Genomic DNA, 18798 nt, shown 5'->3' on the forward strand with positions numbered 1-18798 from the left:
TTGCGAGAGGTGTTTTAAGTGTTGACATTTGTGCGGTAATCATTATTCCACACGTTTAACAGGCATTACTATCGGGATGTGCAGGCCAGGAGGATTTACCATTTTGTTAGGTTAGTTTTGCATGACTTGTTGATGGGCTACTGTACCTGCCCTTATCTCATCTCGTGGTTTGTACAATGTTGTGCCTCAAAAGCTGAGTCATCTGTGGGGAAAATATCCATCAGAAGAATATTACTTACTTTTGGAAACCCCCTTTTCTGCTGAATAAGCTGTGTTCCTGCTGTTTCTTCACCTCCCACCGTCTCTCTGTTCTGAGGGACAGAGCTGTTTTCAACAAGGGTCAATAGTTATCAAAGGGGACAGGGGGATCTTTCCGTTTTTGTTAGACTACACTGGTGGTTCCTTTTGGTTATCCACCCGTGGAGGGGGCAGAAAAATGAGAAGTACATGAAGGGAGCCATGGACAGAGCCTCACAGTGCTTTCTAGCAGTGCTGGGGAGCTATTGCTCTGTGTTTTTACAGATTCCGCTGGCAAAATGGAGGTTTGAAAATAGTGAGTAATCTGTGGGAGTATCATTTTTTCTAATGCATGTGGCAGAAGAATGCTTGAGCCTGTCCTCCAAGTTTATAGAATGGAAGCACTTTCCCACTGGCACATATAGCGCCGTGCTGTATGAGGTTAGAAAGGCACCCAGTCGGCAAACAAATGAGAGCTCATTGCTGCAGCGCTATTATGCCTTGTACCAAGTACACCAATAGAGGCACTAATGGCCGAGCTGGGTTAACACAGCTGGTATAGGGCAAGGTGCATACCGTGAGCAATACAAAAGAATTAAAGTGCACTACATTGTAGAAAGGAAATGTTTAGAACAATTAATGAACGCACCAAAAGGCACCTTAATATGGAAAAAGCTTTCTTCACAGTGGGGAACAATTCAGCACTCTGATCGATGCAGTAAGTTTGATTCGAAGGGCTGCGCCCGGCATTCCAGAATTACCAACATTAAGCAGAATATAATATGCTTTAGGTAAAAAACTTATGTTTGCATTTGTACAGGCACCTTCTGCCCACACATAAGGGATGTCTGCGTGTAACATTTGATTTTTTGTTTCTTTCAGAGATAAGTGAATGTTCTCTTGTTGGCCTGCTATTAGACATATTGTGGCTTGTGTTAGTCTCATGTCCCTTCTATGATCATAAAGTTGACATTTTCTTCCTTTCGCTTAAGAAATCCAAGAGTTGGCAGATCATGGTATTACCTTACCTCCTAACATGCAAGGTCTGACAGACGAACAAATTGAAGAACTGAAGTTGAAGGATGAATGGTCACAAAAATGTGAGCCAAGTGGAGGAAGTGTCTTCAAAAAAGATGATATTGGACGACGGAACGGTCATGGTAATCACAAACCTTTATTTTTGTTTTAATATGAATACATACTAGTCTACATAGGATAGTGTGCTACTGTGTTATACTAGCAATGCCCAGGGTGTCTTGCAAGCCTCATATTTTCCAGCAAATATTGCAATAACAGTATCTGCATATGTCGAAACATTTAATGTCTTTCAGTTAGCCCTCTTCTTCCATTGGTCTGTTCAAGTGTAATTCACAATGCCTCAGCCTACCACAGCATACGGCCTTGGACAATGAGCAGCGCACATAATCCACTGACTGGCTCGCAGTATGAGTGATGGCATTTTGTCCAATCACATGTGTACTGCCTCCTCAAAAGGAGTTCACTTCCGTGGCACGGCTCGTGTGCTTGAGCTGCTGTGCCACTTCTTTATTTTTAAAAAAAAATACTTTTATGTTTGCCAATTTTTTTTGCATATTGCATATGTTTTCAAAAATAATTCTAATAATTCTAAAAATTACATGTTTGCCAAGGCCAGACCTGTTGGCTTTTGCCAGTGCGTGTTTATAACCGGATGTTGCTTCAAACACTTTGATTAAAATGAAAGTGTTTAGCGTCTTTTAGTCAGTTCTTCTACTATGTATGTACTAGAAACCATACTGAACACATAATATTTAAATATTTGTTGGCTGCAAGATTAGCTGTTTAGTGCTCTATGTAATGCAGTTTGTTGGTCATGTAAAATGTGTTTTTTATGTCATAGACATGTTTCATTGCAAAGTACACCATGAGGTTCTTGAAATCCGTCCAATATATGTATAAAAAAAAAATACAACTCATCATTCTAGAAGTATTGGCTTTTTTCTGTTCCTCAAAATACAAAGGCAATAACACTTGATAGTCCACTTATCTTGTAATGAAATTTTACACTGAACTATACACCACATTTTATTCTACAAGGACCTAGTGGTCAAGTGTCTGATGGGGAGCTGATTGGCAGCCCATCCCCGCCATACTGAAAGAAGTTGTGTTGATTACCTCTCAGTAGGGCTGCCTTGATTTGGAAAAGGATCGCCTTTTAAAAGGCCCAATATCTGAGCATTTTGAAGAATACCAAATGTTGGTTATGGAAAAACCACTGCCCAGCCTCTGCCTAAAACTATTTTGTTCTAAATGTAGTTGGTTTAATGGCGATCAGATCACAAGATGAGTGGTCCAGAGGCAGATTTGAAATTCTAAGGTCATTTATATATATCGCACAGTATTTACTCTAAAACGATAAGAAGCAACATTGGACTAAAACAACCTTAATGGGATTGATTTCCTATACGTAGTTTTTTCCAGGCCTGTCTGTATGTCCCATGAGTGATTCTTTAAATGTTCTGTGTGATTGTTGTCCAGTGTGTGAAATAATACTTGTGTTGGTGAAAATTTCATCTGGGCAATATGGTTTGTACATTGGTTGATGCACAATCATTTGCTTTCTTTGCCTGCGATATTGAAGACTTTTGGTTGTTAGTGTGCATGCCCCTTTTGCAGGTAATCACTGCATCATCTTATTCTCACTAAACTTAGGCACTGGATTATGCTGAATTCTTGATCAAGTATATATGATGAATATTGTGTGTGCAGTTTGTCTGCGTCTTTCACACCCTTTCTCACTAAAGCCAGCTAGAAAAGACAATAATTGTTTTAAAGGGGTTGTGGGAGGGCAATTAAAGTAACCTTTTGAGGTATTTCTCCCCTGTGAAATATGTTTAGTTGCAGACTTGTAAAGATGGTTAAGGTATGATCAGTATAATCTCCTTTTTTCTTAGCTCCAAATGAAAAAATGAAGGATGTTTTGAAAAAGACCATCGAAGAGGCTAAAGCAATAATATCCAAGGTAAGGGTTTGAAGGTGTATTTATTGTTTGAATTGGATTAACGAACTCTTTCACACTTTCACTCTTGTACTAGACCTTTTTAGTTGGGACTCGATTGATGATTTGATGTTGCGACCCTTGTTTGAAGAGAACACATGAGGCTGAAAAGCATACTATATGTCACCCCTTAAAACCAACACAAGATAATGCCTTTACAGTATTGTGAATCCTCATAAAAGGGATAATGAGACATTTGCTCTGTGCCTTCAAAAAGATTAGCATTCTAAAAATATTTGCTATAGGTACTCCTTCCATCTTAATTTTTGAAAGTTTTTTTTAAAACGTGCAGGTAATCCTTTTCCTAGGGTGCATTCACCAAGGTGTGTGTGTCTTGACTGTAAGGTTTAGTTTTAGTTTGCTAAGGTTTCACCCTGCTCATGGTTTTGATTATCGTTCTGTTGAGAAGATTTCTTAGATTGCCATCCCTCCCTTATGTACGAGCTTACACACTCAAGCTGGTTGAGGAAAGGAAAGCTTTCCAATTATATTACTATGTGGAATGTGTGTTCTGCCAAAAATGTCTATCAATATTGATATCAAAAATCTCTTTCCAAATATATAACATACTGACAAATAATACAATGGCCAATCTTGTTGGGCAGCAGCAATTACTCAACACAATTGACAACTTATAATGTTGTCTACAGTGTTCCACTATCCCTGGTTAGTATGAGATTTCCTTCATCAGCAGTTTTTCGCATGAGAATTGATTGTTGTCCTCAAATCACAATGTTCGAAATTCTTATGAATAGAAGCAGTAATTTGTTCTGAAAAGTACTACAGAGACCACATGTTATTCTAAAGTACATATGTTGTCTATTTCCAAAATGAAAGCCTATCAGAACTGCTGATAACGATTTGCAAGGAAACAATCTGTTTTTAGCCGTCCTCTCATTATTACACAAAGTGACTTTCTTTAAAGATATTCACATTTCATACTCGTTTATGAATGAATGTTGCGGTTTATTCTTTCAACAACAAGGTTTATTCTTTCAACAAGTCACTTGAGAGCTTAAAAATTGCTCAGCTTAACGCTTCAACAGAATAATTAATTCATGCCACTTATCCATTTATAGCGTGTTGACATTTATGTCTTACAACAACAAGGTCGTTCTAATACATGTAATCTACAACCGAAAATATATTGTAATGCCTAGTTGTTGCTCTACATAATAATCATTTAATATGGCACCCATTTTTTTTTTGCCTTATGGGATGCATTACTAAGTTTGCACATCCTTTCTTACTTTAGAGATTACATTTCCTTTTTTATCCACCACCATGTTATATTCTTGGAAATAAGAACAGCATTCCCCACTTTTAGGGGTGGGGTAGAGAATGTATTTTTATTTCTCCCTTCGGACTTTATGAAAACAAGGTATTTCATGTTTTAAATGCTGTCAGAGATAAAATTCTTTTTATGGCAATTTAACCACTTTTAGACTTAGTTTCATCTTTATTTCTCATTTATTATACAGTAAGAAAATCACACACATTATAATTCTGTCTTAAGACTGATGACCATTTTCCTTCTTCAGCTGTATGTCCTCTTAATTGTTATCTTCCACTGTTAAAAGCATTTCCTTTCAATTAAATTATCTAACTGGTTTATGAAAAAATAAGTAACAGTTATGTGTTATATCCCATGCATTATTGATATGTTTCTAGGTTTTTCTGCTACTTCAATATAAATTATTCAGTAATTAAAGGTATTCTGTTATCTAATGCTGCTTTTTCAGGTCGTCTTATCCTCTAGAATTTATTCAGAAGTTTGTGACTGTTGCACCATTCGAAAGGTCACAGTGGGATGGTACCCACTGGAGAACTAATCTGTCTGACCCAGAAAAATATATTCAGTTTCAGGGACACCAACAACCTGATTACAGTTTCCCTACACCTGCAGTCTTTATCTGTTGTCTGGGATAACTTTGTTTTTTGTTTGTAATTGTTGCTCTCGCTGCGTCCAGCCACCATCATAATTCTGTGTGAGGTTTTGTAATTGCTTTCGCTGCGTCCAGCTGCCATCTTGCTTTGCTGTGAGGCCACAAGATCCTTCTGCTGTACCGAGCCGGTCCAGCTCCTGTTTCCAGCACGCCACGACTTTGGCTTTGCTTTCCACCCATCGCAGATTAAAATCATTTAGGCTCGGGTAAGATTACACAGCAAATGCAAAAATAAAAAAAAACGCTGTAAACTACAGTTCCCACTTCTAAAAGCAAACACAATATATTTTTTCCTAATCTTTGCACGGATATCCTCGCTGATTGTTCACTTAGAGGTGATTTTCAAAACGGAATCGGTCTCAGAGCACGTCCCTCCCTTGTTAAAACAAAAAATAGACTTTGTTCTATACACATGGGTGCCTTCATGTCTTTTTCATATATACGCAGATAAATAGCTGCATGTTTGCTAGATTGATTACTTTCTTTTAGACTGAGCTGCAGTCCATGGGGCATTCTTACTAGTTTTATCGGGCTGTCTCTTAGGTACAGTGTTTAACTCTGGTTAGGAACGCTTTGTTCCATTGCACCATTTGTTAGGATTGACAAACATTAAAATGAAATGAAACGTTTCATATATGTATTTGTCCTTCTGGATTGATTAGGATGCAGTCTTATCTTTGGGAGCCTCAATGACAGCTCATGAAAAGCCCTTGTATCAATAAATGAAATATGTGTTCCCAAGGTAACATAAGCATGTAATATGGACAACAAAGTTATTCCAACATGCATATTTGGTAGTTGATATGTAAAATATCTCTGTTGTCTTCTGTCAGCCGGTCTTGGACTGCACCGCGTACAGGAGTTTAAATCACAGATGTACTGTTTACTAAAAACCCAGCGCGGCACCTTCACCTGTCTCCGCAACCGGGAACCTCCTCCCTCAACACTGCTTCCCAACCCCCACCTCCTCTTCCAGGGCTTCGCTTACCCGTCCCAAATCCCCTCGTTGCTACTTCTGTTTTGTTTTTCTGTTTTACCCACTTTCTGTTCCCCACTGCCATGTTTCATATCCGTTCCAGTTCTTCTAGCGCTCAGTTCTTTGTCTTCAAGCTGTCCCTCCTCCCCTTGATCCTCCACCTGAAAGTGCCTTCCCATGTGTCTATCTCAGCTCTGGTTGGTACATGAGATGCTGTGTACTCTAAAAATGAATGCTTAATTTATTTAATGAGTCAATTAAGTAGCATTCCAACATATGCTCGGCATGCCAGAAGGTGTCCTCCATCCTAGGTACTGCTTTTGGTGTCACGAATCGCATCTAATTAATTCTGCTGGCATATTACATGATGTTTTGTACAGGTTTGTTTTAATAAGTTCTGGGAAGCTTGCCTCTGTTTTTGTGAAGCTTATGTGCAATGTTTTGGATGGCTTTGTTTCGGTAAGTTCTCTGAAGGTTGCCACTGTTTTTGTGAAGAGCTCAGTTCAGTCGCAGAGCTCTCTCCACGCAGCACCACACAATGAAGTGTCATGCAATTCCACACTAAGCACACCGCATAATTCCACTACACAACACATTTCAACATCTCATAATTCCACACCACACAATTCAACTCCACATCATTCCACTACATACCACATAATCACAACCCATCAAATTCAACTCCACAAATTTCCACTCCATGCTACATTATTCCACTCCACTCCACACAACACAATTCAACTAGACATAATTCCATTACACAGAATTACACTCCAACCTACATAATTACACTTCACACCACATAATTACACTCTACATATATCCACTCAGCTTCAAAACACATAACACTCAACAAAATTTAACTCCACAACGTGCCCCATATTTACACGCCATATAATTCCACATAATTCAACCCTGCACAATTCCATACCACACAGCATAAGTACACTCCACAGCATATAATCACACTCCACATAAATCTACTCCATGCCACATAGCAACACTCCACATTAATACACTCCACGCCATTCCACCTAATTCTGCTCCACATAATTTCACTCAGTGCCACACAATTCCACTCAACAAAATTCAACTGCACAGAGTTCCATTTGATGGCACAAAACGCCACTCCACAACACATAATTCCACTGCACACCACATACATCCAATCCACATCAAAGAATTCCACATCATGTCACATAATTCATCACCACGCCACATAATTCCACTCAGTACACGCCACGACACACAGTACCACTACACTTAATACCACATAATTAGTATCCATATAATTCCTTTGCACACGCACTGATCCAGCATTTCTCATTTTTATTCACTTCAGGTCTTTCAGCATAGCTTCTTTACCATATCTTTAAAAAAAAAATCAAAACCGCAAATACACACTATCCTCAACATCTTTCGGTGTTTTGTGCGTACATAAGTGCAGCCTTTTTATGCATCTATAACCTTCTCTCCCCTTCATTCTCTTTCTCACACACTCTTTCTACTACTCTATCTAGACCTCATTCACCACTTCATGCACAAACTACCTATCCCTTTCAATCTTCCTTTCTATCTATTTTATATAGCTCTCATCCCTAACCTTACCACATAATTTCACTACACAAATACACTGCACATCACACAAATCCACAACTAACTATTCCAATTCAAACCACATAATTCCATTACAAACAACATAGATTCACTCCAAACAAAAAGCAATTTCATTTACAATACCATTAGCTCAAACTCTCGCAAATGCTAGACCTAAGGCATTGCAAATGCTTGTTATCAATGTTAACGTTATGTTAAACCCGACTTAGTGTGGTATCTGATTTTCATAATTGAAGTTGTCTTACTGGAACAGTGTTAGCTTTGTGTGTATTCTCTTTCCGATTTGCTTGGGGAATATGTGAACCACTAGAATCATTTGAATCACAATTTGTAACACTAGCGTCGTTACTTGAAAAAGTTATTATTTTCTTGTGTCTCTTACCATGTGCAGTTCCAGGAAAATGTATCCAAATACACACCTACGAATTTGTACTGGTAAAGTGGTTATGATATGTTAGTTGACGTGATACTAGTTAAAGGGTACAGATTGTAAAATAAGTGTTTAGCGCTTTATCACATGTTGTCAGTGCACTTTCATATATGAACTTTTCAATTCTAGAAACAAGTTCAAGCTAATATGTGTGTTACAATGAACATGGTGAAAGATGCACTTGATCAACTCCGAGGAGCAGTTACGATTGTTTATCCAATGGGATTGCCTCCCCATGATCCAATCAGAATGGAGTTCGAAAATGAAGAAGATCTATCTGGAACTCAAGTATGTCGAGCTTGATTAAACTGCTTATACTAAAGTATGTGTGTCACTTCTTGACATGTAGTGGGTAGCCATTTAAACAAGTTACCTTGAAACCAAGACTCTTTGCAGAAGCTTTTTCCACTATGCTGATTTTGATCTTTCTAGTCCAGGGAACTCCAACCTTTTCTGTAATAAGAGCTACTTACGCTCAATGAAAATTGTCCCAAGCTACTAATATTATTAGTGCTGTAACAATGACCCCATCAGATAAGATTACATGACTGGCCACCATATTCAGCATTAGCAGCAGAGATCACATCAGCAACATAAAAAAGGCCTGTCAATGTCAAATGCCTCTTAGTGGGTAATACATAACAACCATAGCTCAATACCTTTAGTACCAAGGTAATATTAGTAATACGTTTCCCTAAAGCTGCATGATTGACTACTCAATATTAACTTTAATCATATTTTGGAAATCCAGCAATTTTTGTCCAAATATCAGCGTATGAATTCTGAAAATATACACATTTTTGCCTCATCGACACTCTTTTTAATTTTGGTATACTTATATTAATTCAACCAAGCAAAAGCTACTAATTTAGGTGGCTGGGCTGCACAAAGTAGAGCTACTTATAGATAGATGTAGAGCTACCAGAAGCTCACAAGCTGCTTGCCATAAGAACCTGTTCTAAATGTTTGTCCATTTTAGATTATATTGCATGGCCATAGATTCCCACAAATCACAAAGTATGTGTTGCCGTTGGTTAGGTCTTTAGCATCCACATCCAGGCTTTGTAGTTAAAACCTCATGCACAATTTTGGGGTTGTAGAAGCCACACACTTTCCGCAAGGTTTGAGAGCCCTCTGCTTTCAGTTAATGTGAGTGATGGTACAGTTCACCATCTGAACATCCGGATTTGATGCTGGCATTATTTATTTTTATTAATGTGTTGTCCTCATGTCACACTGCGGCCCGGAGTGACTGTAGAGGGATAGCCAGGTTTAACTTTTATGAGACACCAAGAAGGTGTAAAAGCTTATGTGTTCGTTATGCTGGGTTTCGGATCACAAAGACCAATAAAGGCGGTGATACAACACGCAGACGCATTTTCCTGTGCTCGATTAAGAGGTCAAAAAGTGACTTGCAGGCATAGCAGACTGTGTCAATGTGTGTCATTCTATGTTCCTGTACATAAAATAATAACTCACAATTGCACACTAGCAGCTCTGACTAAACCCCGTCCACCATTTTGCCAGCTTGGTTGTTACCAGTATGAATATGTGGCCCATTGAAACAGAAACATACAAACGAGTGACAGAAATTTGCTGAAACTCTTTGGAAAAGTTAGTAAAGCAAATGCGATATTGTGCTAAAGGTTTTACAGGCCAGTATTGCTCTATTCGCAAAATATTCTGGGTCAGTTGTTGCATGAATAATCTGAACTTTGTTCTTCTGAATGTTTGAATACAGGCAGCACAACAGGTCATAGAAGAGTCTGAGGCGCAGTTGTGGTGGGCTGGAAAAGAGTTACTAAGGAAACAAAAGCTTAAAGATTTTGTTGGGAAGAATGAAAAAACGAAAATCATTGTCAAGATACAAAAGGTAAATTTATTAAATAGCATTATTTTTGTCACCATAATACTCAAGGATGGTGTGGCTTAAACCCTTGCTAAAAAACAAATAATAGTCTTTGCTAAAGATTTGTTGATAATGGAACAAACTTTTTTTTTTAATCTACCCAGATTACTTACTCCTGAGAAGAGAGAACTTTTTGTGAGAGGGCGGGAAATCGTGTTTGTGTTTAACCTGGCAGAGTATAATTAGGTAAGGTCCTCATCCTTCACACGACTCGAGAATCCCTCAAACAAATTGCATAACAATAGAGGAATGTCTTCAAGAGGTCTCTTGAAGACATTCCTCTATTTTTAGCAATGTAAGTTTGTCAGACACTTTTATGTCTTTGAACCATTATTTTTGGTGCCTCAAGTTGATGGGTTATTTTTGAGAGCAGCTACCACCTCTCGTGGAACATATGAACATAGGGTTTTGTGATTTACTAACCCCTTAAGAAATGTTTTCTTACTATAATATCTTTAAATAATTAGAGTAGAACTTAACGCCCAAGTTGGTGGCCAAGAAGGAACTAATCCTCAGAGCTCTGCTTCTTGCCCCAGCTCAGTAATAATTCACTGCTGTAAGAAAGTTAGTTAAGGGGGTGATGACCCACCTTAAGTAATAAGCACAATCTTTGTCAGGGTGAACCCCCAAAGTCATTAACTTCACTTGAGCTCTAGCCCCTGGCAGTTATGGCACAGAGCAGAAAGGCCTAACCAAGAGGCAATGTGGAAAGTATTTATACAGTATCAAAACAGTAATAAAGTCAAAATACGAAACAATAAAAATCCCAAACAGAATTAGAAATATTGAGTAAAATTCAATAAACAAAATGACTAAAATCTAATAAGGGCAACCAGAAATTATTTTTTAAATGTTTTAAGTTGAAATGGTGCCAAAAAGCACAAAGAGCCAATGATTGCCAATGGTCGTGGTACACTGGTTTGAGAATGACTGCGGTGGATTGCAGGTCAGATAAAACAACCAGGTTTGCCCTAATCAAAGATTTTACCTTCTGACTTACACCTTTAAGTCCAAATCTACCACAAGGATACACTTCTAAAGCCCCCTACAACCTCAGGGAAGGCACTTTACAGATTTACAGGGAGTCCGGCAGAGGCAAAGGCCTAGTTGCCACTGGTCCACTGAGCAGTTGCAGGAAGGTTTTTTTATAGCTTGCTGTATCTCTGTGGTTTGGAGGTCAGCCCTATGAAGCTTGGAGTCCATTGCTTTAACCTGGGTACAAGAGAGAGCAGGTCCATTCCTTCAGGCTCCTCGCAGGTCCAGTCCTCTTGTGTTCTTCCTCAGTGTTCTGAAGTAGGTACCTGGAAGTGCCACAGTTATGCCTGGCAGCAGATAGTGGGTGGGAATGACTCCAAGACATGCCCTAATCAATGGGTAAACATTCCTAGGTCCAGCCCTAGAACGAAAGCTTTTTTTTTAGCAACTAGACAGTGTATACACAATCATTTTCTTGGCATCCTGTTTCTTTGCTTTCAAGTGCACCCCAAGTGTTATATGGAGACAGAAGTCTGGTAAGTCTAAAGCAGGGTTCTTCAACAACCAGACAGTGGATACACAAGAATTGTCTTGGCCTTCTGTTCTCTCTATTTCAAGTGTTACATGTGGCTCAGCAAACCTGTCAAGCAGGACTTGGCCCTGCAGTGTCAAAAGGATGCCCCAGCCCCACCTGCAGGTTCAGTGAGCTTTAGAGGCATCTTCTCCATTCAGGTCACCTGGTTTGCTTGTGGGAGGCATTTCACACCTATTCAAGGCTTTTTATTGGCTGGAAGAAGATGCAAATTAGCTTCCAAGAGCTTTAGGCAGGGAAAAAACTTTCTACAAGTTATTTTTTCTTAACAATTATTAAACATCCAACTTCACAGTTGAATTAGATTTTTAATAACTATTAAAATGGTTGTTTAGTTATTTTTCTAGTTGGTCCCATCCCGGGCTACAGTATTAGTATTTTAATCTGGTTTCATTCTAGTTTTCGTAATAGGAGACACCTAATCTTTCTACAATGAAAGTAGCTTTTGGGTGCTATTCAATGTAAGGACATGTTAATATTGAATTTCTACATGTCCATCTTTTAAATTTCATGCACCCTGCCTTGTGGGTTACATGACCTACATAGAGGTGACTTATTAATATTTAAAAGGATAGTTTTAATCAGTGAGAAGGGTATATTTTTACACGCCGAATTTCATTTTTACATTGCCGCAGTCAGGCTACAATGCTAGGACTTAAGCCATGTTTGCATTGCCACCTTAGTGGATTGCACAACAGGTGCTGCATTACACTAGTGGCATTTAACTTCCAGGCCCTGAGTACGCTTTGTACCATATACTAGATACTTCAAGGCACGATAAGTAGGCCAATTAGGAGTATGCCAATTCAACCATGCTAAAGGGAGGAAACATAGGCAATTTGCTCCTGAATAGTAGGGATAAAGTGCAGAGTTCCAAAGCCAGCAAAACTATACGGCCCGGCAAAAGACGAAAAATACAGGGTGACTGTGCAGAAAAGGCAGATTTTGTACAGAGTCCACCCCCAGCTAAGAGCTAGAGTAGACTAATCAATCCTTTGATGGACGTCCCTGCTCAGGCAATAGAACATGGATAATTTGTTGTTTCTGCCCTGGCACATGTCTGTTCTGTAATCCTCTGTCAACATTTATCAGGGCCACTAACCCTGTCCCTGGGACCTCTTCTCCCCACCTGCAAACCCCACCTGTCAGGCCACAAATCCAAGCATACTCACAGATTCATCCCTGTAGGCATTCAACTCAACGATGGCCAATAAGGTGATGTGGCCCATTCTGTCCCCTAGGTCAGAATTCTGTACCCAACCCAGGGCAAGCTCTACCCAAAAAGGCGGAGAACCAACCGAGGCCACCGGCAGCTGCCAGTGTCTGGAACCAGGTCCCTGGCCCTCCACTGAAAGGTGAAGGATCCAATCTGGGGCTTTGGGTAGGTCTCACTTCCAACCATGAGGGGGTAAAAACTCCCTCACTTCCTTCTGAGGTCCCTATGACCTCTTAGGTTTCTCAGAGTAGGGGCAACAACTTTAGGTTGCGGACACCTTCCTTTCACTCTTTCTTTCACCATCTCACGCGTTACACCTTCAGACTGGCTCCTCTGCTCAAGGTCTGCATGCCGAGACTGATCATGTGCCTGTTGGTCAAGGACGAACATGTAGTCCCCATCAAGGGTAACACAAACTCAGGTGTTGCCATGTAAAGGTTAGGCCTGGTGCAGGACTCTTGTCTGCTGTCTCTGAGACAGAGGTAGCTTTATCATGGTTTTTGTCTTCACGGGCCAGCTTGTGCAAGGACCTCTGTGGGGCTTAGATTGCTGTAGGCAGCATATCTACTGCAGTGCCAAGGGTGCAGCCTTCGTGAAAGATGAGAAGATGTTGTTTTGCTTTTCTGTCCTCTCACTTCCCTGACAGCTAAAACAGTGTGAATGGCATCCTGCAGCGGTTTCTGCCTCCCGTGCAAGAGCACTAGAGTCTTGCGACGACTCCTGCTTCACACGGTTGGACTTATCACCGCTTTGAAGTTTCATGGGGTCTTCTAGGTGGAGGGAGCTTGGGGTTTAAAGGCGGCTCGCTGAGTCCTCTGTATTTATTGAGCGAACCAGAGCCGTTTCTTTTGCTCTTCTGCAGCAAGTTTATTTTAAGTGTGCATCGCCATGAGGGGCAGAAATAAAGTTATTGTATTCTTCCTGCTAGACCATGGCAGCAGCAGCTTGTCTGCAGTGATGTCCTTTCAATTATGAGCAATCAATCAGTCAATCGGGGTTCTTATAGAGCTTGACTACTCACCCGTAAGGGTCTCAAGGCACTGGGGGGTGGGAGGGTTCTGCAGTACAGTCGAAGAGTAAGGTCTTGAGGTCCTTCCTGACTGGGGCAGTGACGGTGATTGCCTGAGGTGCAGAGGTAGAGAGTTCCAGGTCTTCACAGCGAGGTAGGAGAAGGATCTTCCTCCAGCCAATGTCTTGCGGATCTGTGGGATAGTGGCCAGATGGGCGTAGTGGAGTTGTCTGGTCAGTGTTTAGAAGGAGGGGCAGTGGTTGAGGTTTTCGGGTCCGGTGTTGTGCAGGGCTTTGTAGGCGTGCATGAGGATCTTAAAGGTAATTCTTTTGTTCACTAGGAGCCAGTGGAGGTCTTTCAGGTGACTGGAGATGTAGTTTAGGCGGGAGATGTCCAGGATAAGTCTGGTGAAGGAGTTTTTGGGTCATGCTGGCGTAGAGTGCGTTGCCGTAGTAGAGCTTGCTGCTGACGAGTGCCTAGGTGACAGTTCTCCTGGACTCGTGTGGATCCATTTGAAGATATTTCAGAATAGGCAGAGCATGTGGAAGCAGGAGGACGATACAGCATTGGCTTGGCGGTTTATAGAGAGCAAGGAGTCGAGGATGATGCTGAGGTTGTGTGCGTGGTTGGTGGGTGTGCAGGTGGTTCCGAGTGCTGCTGGCCACAAGGAGTCGTCCCAAGCGGAGGGAGTGGAACCCAGAATGAGTACTTCAATGTTGTCGGTGTTGAGTTTTAGGCAGCTCTCCTTCATTCAGGCGGCTACTGCCTTCATCCCGTTGTGGAAGTTGCTCTTATCCGCTGTAGGTTTGTCAGTGAGGGAGAGTATCAACTGTGTGTGGTCGGTGTAGGAGACTATGTTGAGTCTGTGTTTTCTGACAAAGGCTGCGAGTGGGGCCATGTAAATATTGAAGAGGATGAGGCTTAGGGAAGAGCTCTGGGGGAATCCGCAGCTGATCTCTTTAGGATTAGAGGAAAACGGTGACGGATGCTAGCGTTGTGGAGTCTAGTGCAGACGGTGTGGTGGGAGAGGATGTCAAAGGTGGCGGAGGATGAAGACTGTGGTTTTGCCTCTGTCGAGGAGAGTGCGGATGTCGTCAGTTGCGGCGAGGAGTGCAGTCTCTATGCTGTGGTTGCTCCTGAAGCCAGGAAGGGTCGAGGGTGTGGCATCTGCAGCCATTAAAAGAAGAAACTAACTTTGTCTTTGGTTGTCTGTCCAGAAACGGCACGTGGAGGGAAATAAAAGAAATATACCTGAGGGTGGTGGGTGAGGAGGGGGGATAACGAGTGACGCACATTACAGTAAGAGCTGTGGTGGGAAAGAAGCAACAGGGTTAGGGGTGGGTGGGAAGAAAAGGAGCAAGTAAAAACACGAGCACTCAAATTGAGTGTTCAAAGACAAAGAAAAAAATAGCTCTTAAAACAGAAGCAGTTGATGGACACAAGCACTTGGTCCATTCTCTGGGGGAGGACCAAACACAAGAAGCGGCATGACTTATGCATGCCATGGACTAACAGGAAGAAGGATATAAGAGCAACATTGCCGGGAACATATTGTAAGCCTATGGGTGGGCTGAGTCCCACAGATTTGTTAACAACATGTCTCGAAGAGACCGCGCATGCGCTGTTCATCAGAGAACTATAAATGGACACGGGCACTGGACCATCTGTGGGGGCCTTTCAGTATAGGTGCTTTAGAGCATCCATCTGCTTTTCTTGGTTTCAGAAGCTCACAGGTGTTTAAAGAAAGCTTCACCCTATATGGGGGTCAAGGTTTAACCTATTATCCCTGCAAACAAGGTGGATATGACAAGGACTATGCAACTAACAAGTGTCAAAGACAAGGCTATGGTAGAACCTTTGTAAGGAAAAAGGGTACTCCGCAATCACACAGCTAGGACAATCAGGAGAGAGCTTTACTCCCCACTGCCATTTCAAACTTAACTGGTCAGTGTAAGAATTTTCCTTCACGCCCCTGCTTGAAAGTCCAGAATATCAGACAGTTAGGTGTTTCAATTAGCACCTACGGCATGCACTCTTGAATTTATACAAAAACCACAAAATCATCCAATCAAGAGGGCACATAATTTACACTTGCGGGAGCTGCAACAGGAGGTTCTCCCCCTCCTCCTGAAAAGAGCAATAGAGGCTATCCCGAAATCCCAACGATGCCAAGGAATCTACTCCACGTTCTATTTACTACAGAAGAAAATGGGACACTGGAGATCAATCCTGCACATCAGAGAGTTAAACAGGTTCCTGAAAAAACAGTGCTTTACCCTGGAGGAAGTCCTTTTGATGCATTTGGAGTGAGAATACTTTACTTTTTTGGATCTTTAACATGCATATTTGTACGTCTGCCTACATCAAATCCACAGGAAAGACCTCTGTTTTTCAGTAGTGGAGAAGATTCAGGGCACTCCTTTTTGGATTCATAGCTGCACCCTAGGTTTTCACAAAGTGCTTACTTCTCTTACTGCCTTCCTGCAACTGAAGGGTTACGAGGTATACCCCTATGTGGACGATTGGCTCATCAAAGCGCCATCAAGGGGAGAGGAAAATGGCCCTATAACTGCCCACAGTGACAGACCCACAGATTGGGTCTGACGCTGAACAGTTAGAAATCTTCCATCGACCCATTGAAAAGAGCTCAGGTTTTAGGAGCCATCTTGGACACACAGTGAGGGTAGACATTTTCTTCAACAGAAAGGATGGTGACACTTCAAGTGGTAGCAAAAATATTTTTGTTCCAAACAAACCGTTCCTGTCAGACTGTCCAAATCCCTCCTGGGTCATGCTGCATAGGGCTAATACCCTTTTGCAGACTCAACATCAGACCATTACAGCGGGAAATGGACCAACAGTTGTGTCATATAAATGGCTCTGGGACGAACTGTCCAGGTGTCAAGAAGGATCAAACCGGCTTAGGTATGGTATAAATTGCCCACCAACCCTCAGTGTTGCCTACCGTTCCAACTTTCAACAGACAGGATGGTAATGACAGTGGATGCATCTATGGAGGGCTGGGGAGCCCACATGCAGTAGCTGATGGCCAGAGGACTCTGGACTCTGAGAAGATGTTCCTTATCAATATCCTGGAGCTGCGGACCATACAGCTGGGCCTGTAGTCATTCCTCCCAAGAGTTGCTGGTCGAGCTCTGCTGATTAGAATGGACAACACAATTTCCATGTATTACTCTACAAAGCAAGCAGGAATGAGGTCCCATTCTTTTTCTGATGAAGCACAGAAGCTGTGGGATTGGGCAATGTGCAACAAAATAGAATTGTAGTGGAACATTTCCCAGGATGCCAGAACGACCAGGCATATGTGCTCAGCTTAGTTCTCTCAGACTGCCACGAATGAGAGCTCCACTAAGACCATGGGGATTAGATGTTCCACAAAAGGGACTTTTCCACATTAGATCCGTTTGCCACTCTACAGAACAAAGAATTTGTAGTGCTGCCCCAGCAGGTACTGGCAGCCAGCTTCCAATGGATATGCCTTTTCATTGAGCTGGTCGAATGTCTTTGAAGATTCCTTTCTTCAGTTTCACCTGAGTCCCAGGGTACTGAGACAAGTGAATACAGATCACTGTTTCCACATCCTCATTTCCCTGGTTTAGCCGTTCCAGTACTGGCACAACGATCTCCTGAGGATGTACATATATCCGGCAGTACTGCCGCAGTCTCATCCCAGGCTGCTCTCCAGACACTAAAGACAGATTCCTTAAGCAAGACCTCGGACCTCCTGGTCAGGGACTCTGCTCTCCGCCCCAGCAGCCCCGCTGTTGTGCCGCTGCCCCCTACACCTCGCTGAGTTGTTAGGTGTTCGAGGCCCTCCTCCTCCACCTGCATCCTTATCCCTGGTGGCCCAGTGGGAGAGCCATGCTCTTCTGCTGGTCCGCTGTTGTCTGTCTTGTGTTTGTGCCCATTTTCTGTCTTTTGTCTATCTTTTTTGTTATTTGTGCCTTTGTAATTGTCATTTCTGATTCTGTTTCTTTTGCCTATTTTAATTTTTTTTTTATTGTACCTGTACCGTTGTCCGTGCCTGTTTCGCTGCCCGTTCCTGCTGTTGTTGCCCCCGTGGCCCCTCCACCCTGCTGGTTCCCGCCTCCCAGCTGCGCTTTCCTCCCCCCTTCCCTATTTTGTGGCAGCCGCCCAGCGGCCGCATGCAGCTGGCGCGCCAAAGGCAAGCCCGTCTGCCCATGGCCGCAACCCGACGAACGCCAGGGACCTTGGTTCTCCGACCTCCCACTGCTACGACTCAGCTGCCCTCCACACACTCAACCCCGGAAGGAACAACAACTGCCAGTGGTCTACGCCGAACACCACCCACGGCCAGTTCTCCTGCCAACAATCCTTCACCATCCTCCGCAGCTCAATGACAGCCGCACTCGCGCCGGAAGCCAGCACCCCCGATGCCCATAGGTGCATCCTTCTCAACGTGAGCTCCCTGCACAGACATGCTGTAGAGATCTGGGACCTCCAACACTGTCTCGCCAGATGTCACCTTTTTCACGGAAACCTGGACCAACCCCACCTCCGCTCCGACTTCGCCACCACCATCCATGACGGATACAAGATCCTGAGGCAGGACCTTCCCAACCGCCCAGGAGGAGTACTCGCCATCGCACACAAGAGCGCCCTCTGACTCGCCACCTCCAGCACGAGCAACTCTCCATCCACCACTGAACACCTCAATTTCCAGATCCAGACAAGCCCCAGAACAACCCTACACGGCACCCTCACTTACAGACCCCCGGACCTCGAACCGCGTTCATCACTACCCTCGCCGACCTCATCGCATCCCATACCAATTCATCCATGGACTACATACTCATCGGAGACCTCCATCGG

The 18798-nt window shown here is 42.5% G+C and overlaps 1 protein-coding gene across 2 annotated transcripts in view; it reads left to right on the forward strand.

The window, feature by feature from the left end:
• CFAP298 (cilia and flagella associated protein 298) overlaps window positions 1–18798 on the forward strand; it is a 62415-nt gene that overhangs the window by 26803 nt on the left and 16814 nt on the right. For both annotated transcript variants that reach the window (XM_085620550.1, XM_085620551.1), the window contains exons 3-6: window positions 1230–1397; window positions 3171–3238; window positions 8373–8531; window positions 9985–10116. In XM_085620550.1, the coding sequence (XP_085476676.1) occupies window positions 1230–1397; window positions 3171–3238; window positions 8373–8531; window positions 9985–10116 (527 nt within the window). The remainder of the gene's footprint in view (window positions 1–1229; window positions 1398–3170; window positions 3239–8372; window positions 8532–9984; window positions 10117–18798) is intronic.

Source organism: Triturus cristatus, chromosome 8 (assembly GCF_964204655.1).
Source record: "Triturus cristatus chromosome 8, aTriCri1.1, whole genome shotgun sequence".
NCBI classification, from domain to species: domain Eukaryota; kingdom Metazoa; phylum Chordata; class Amphibia; order Caudata; family Salamandridae; genus Triturus; species Triturus cristatus.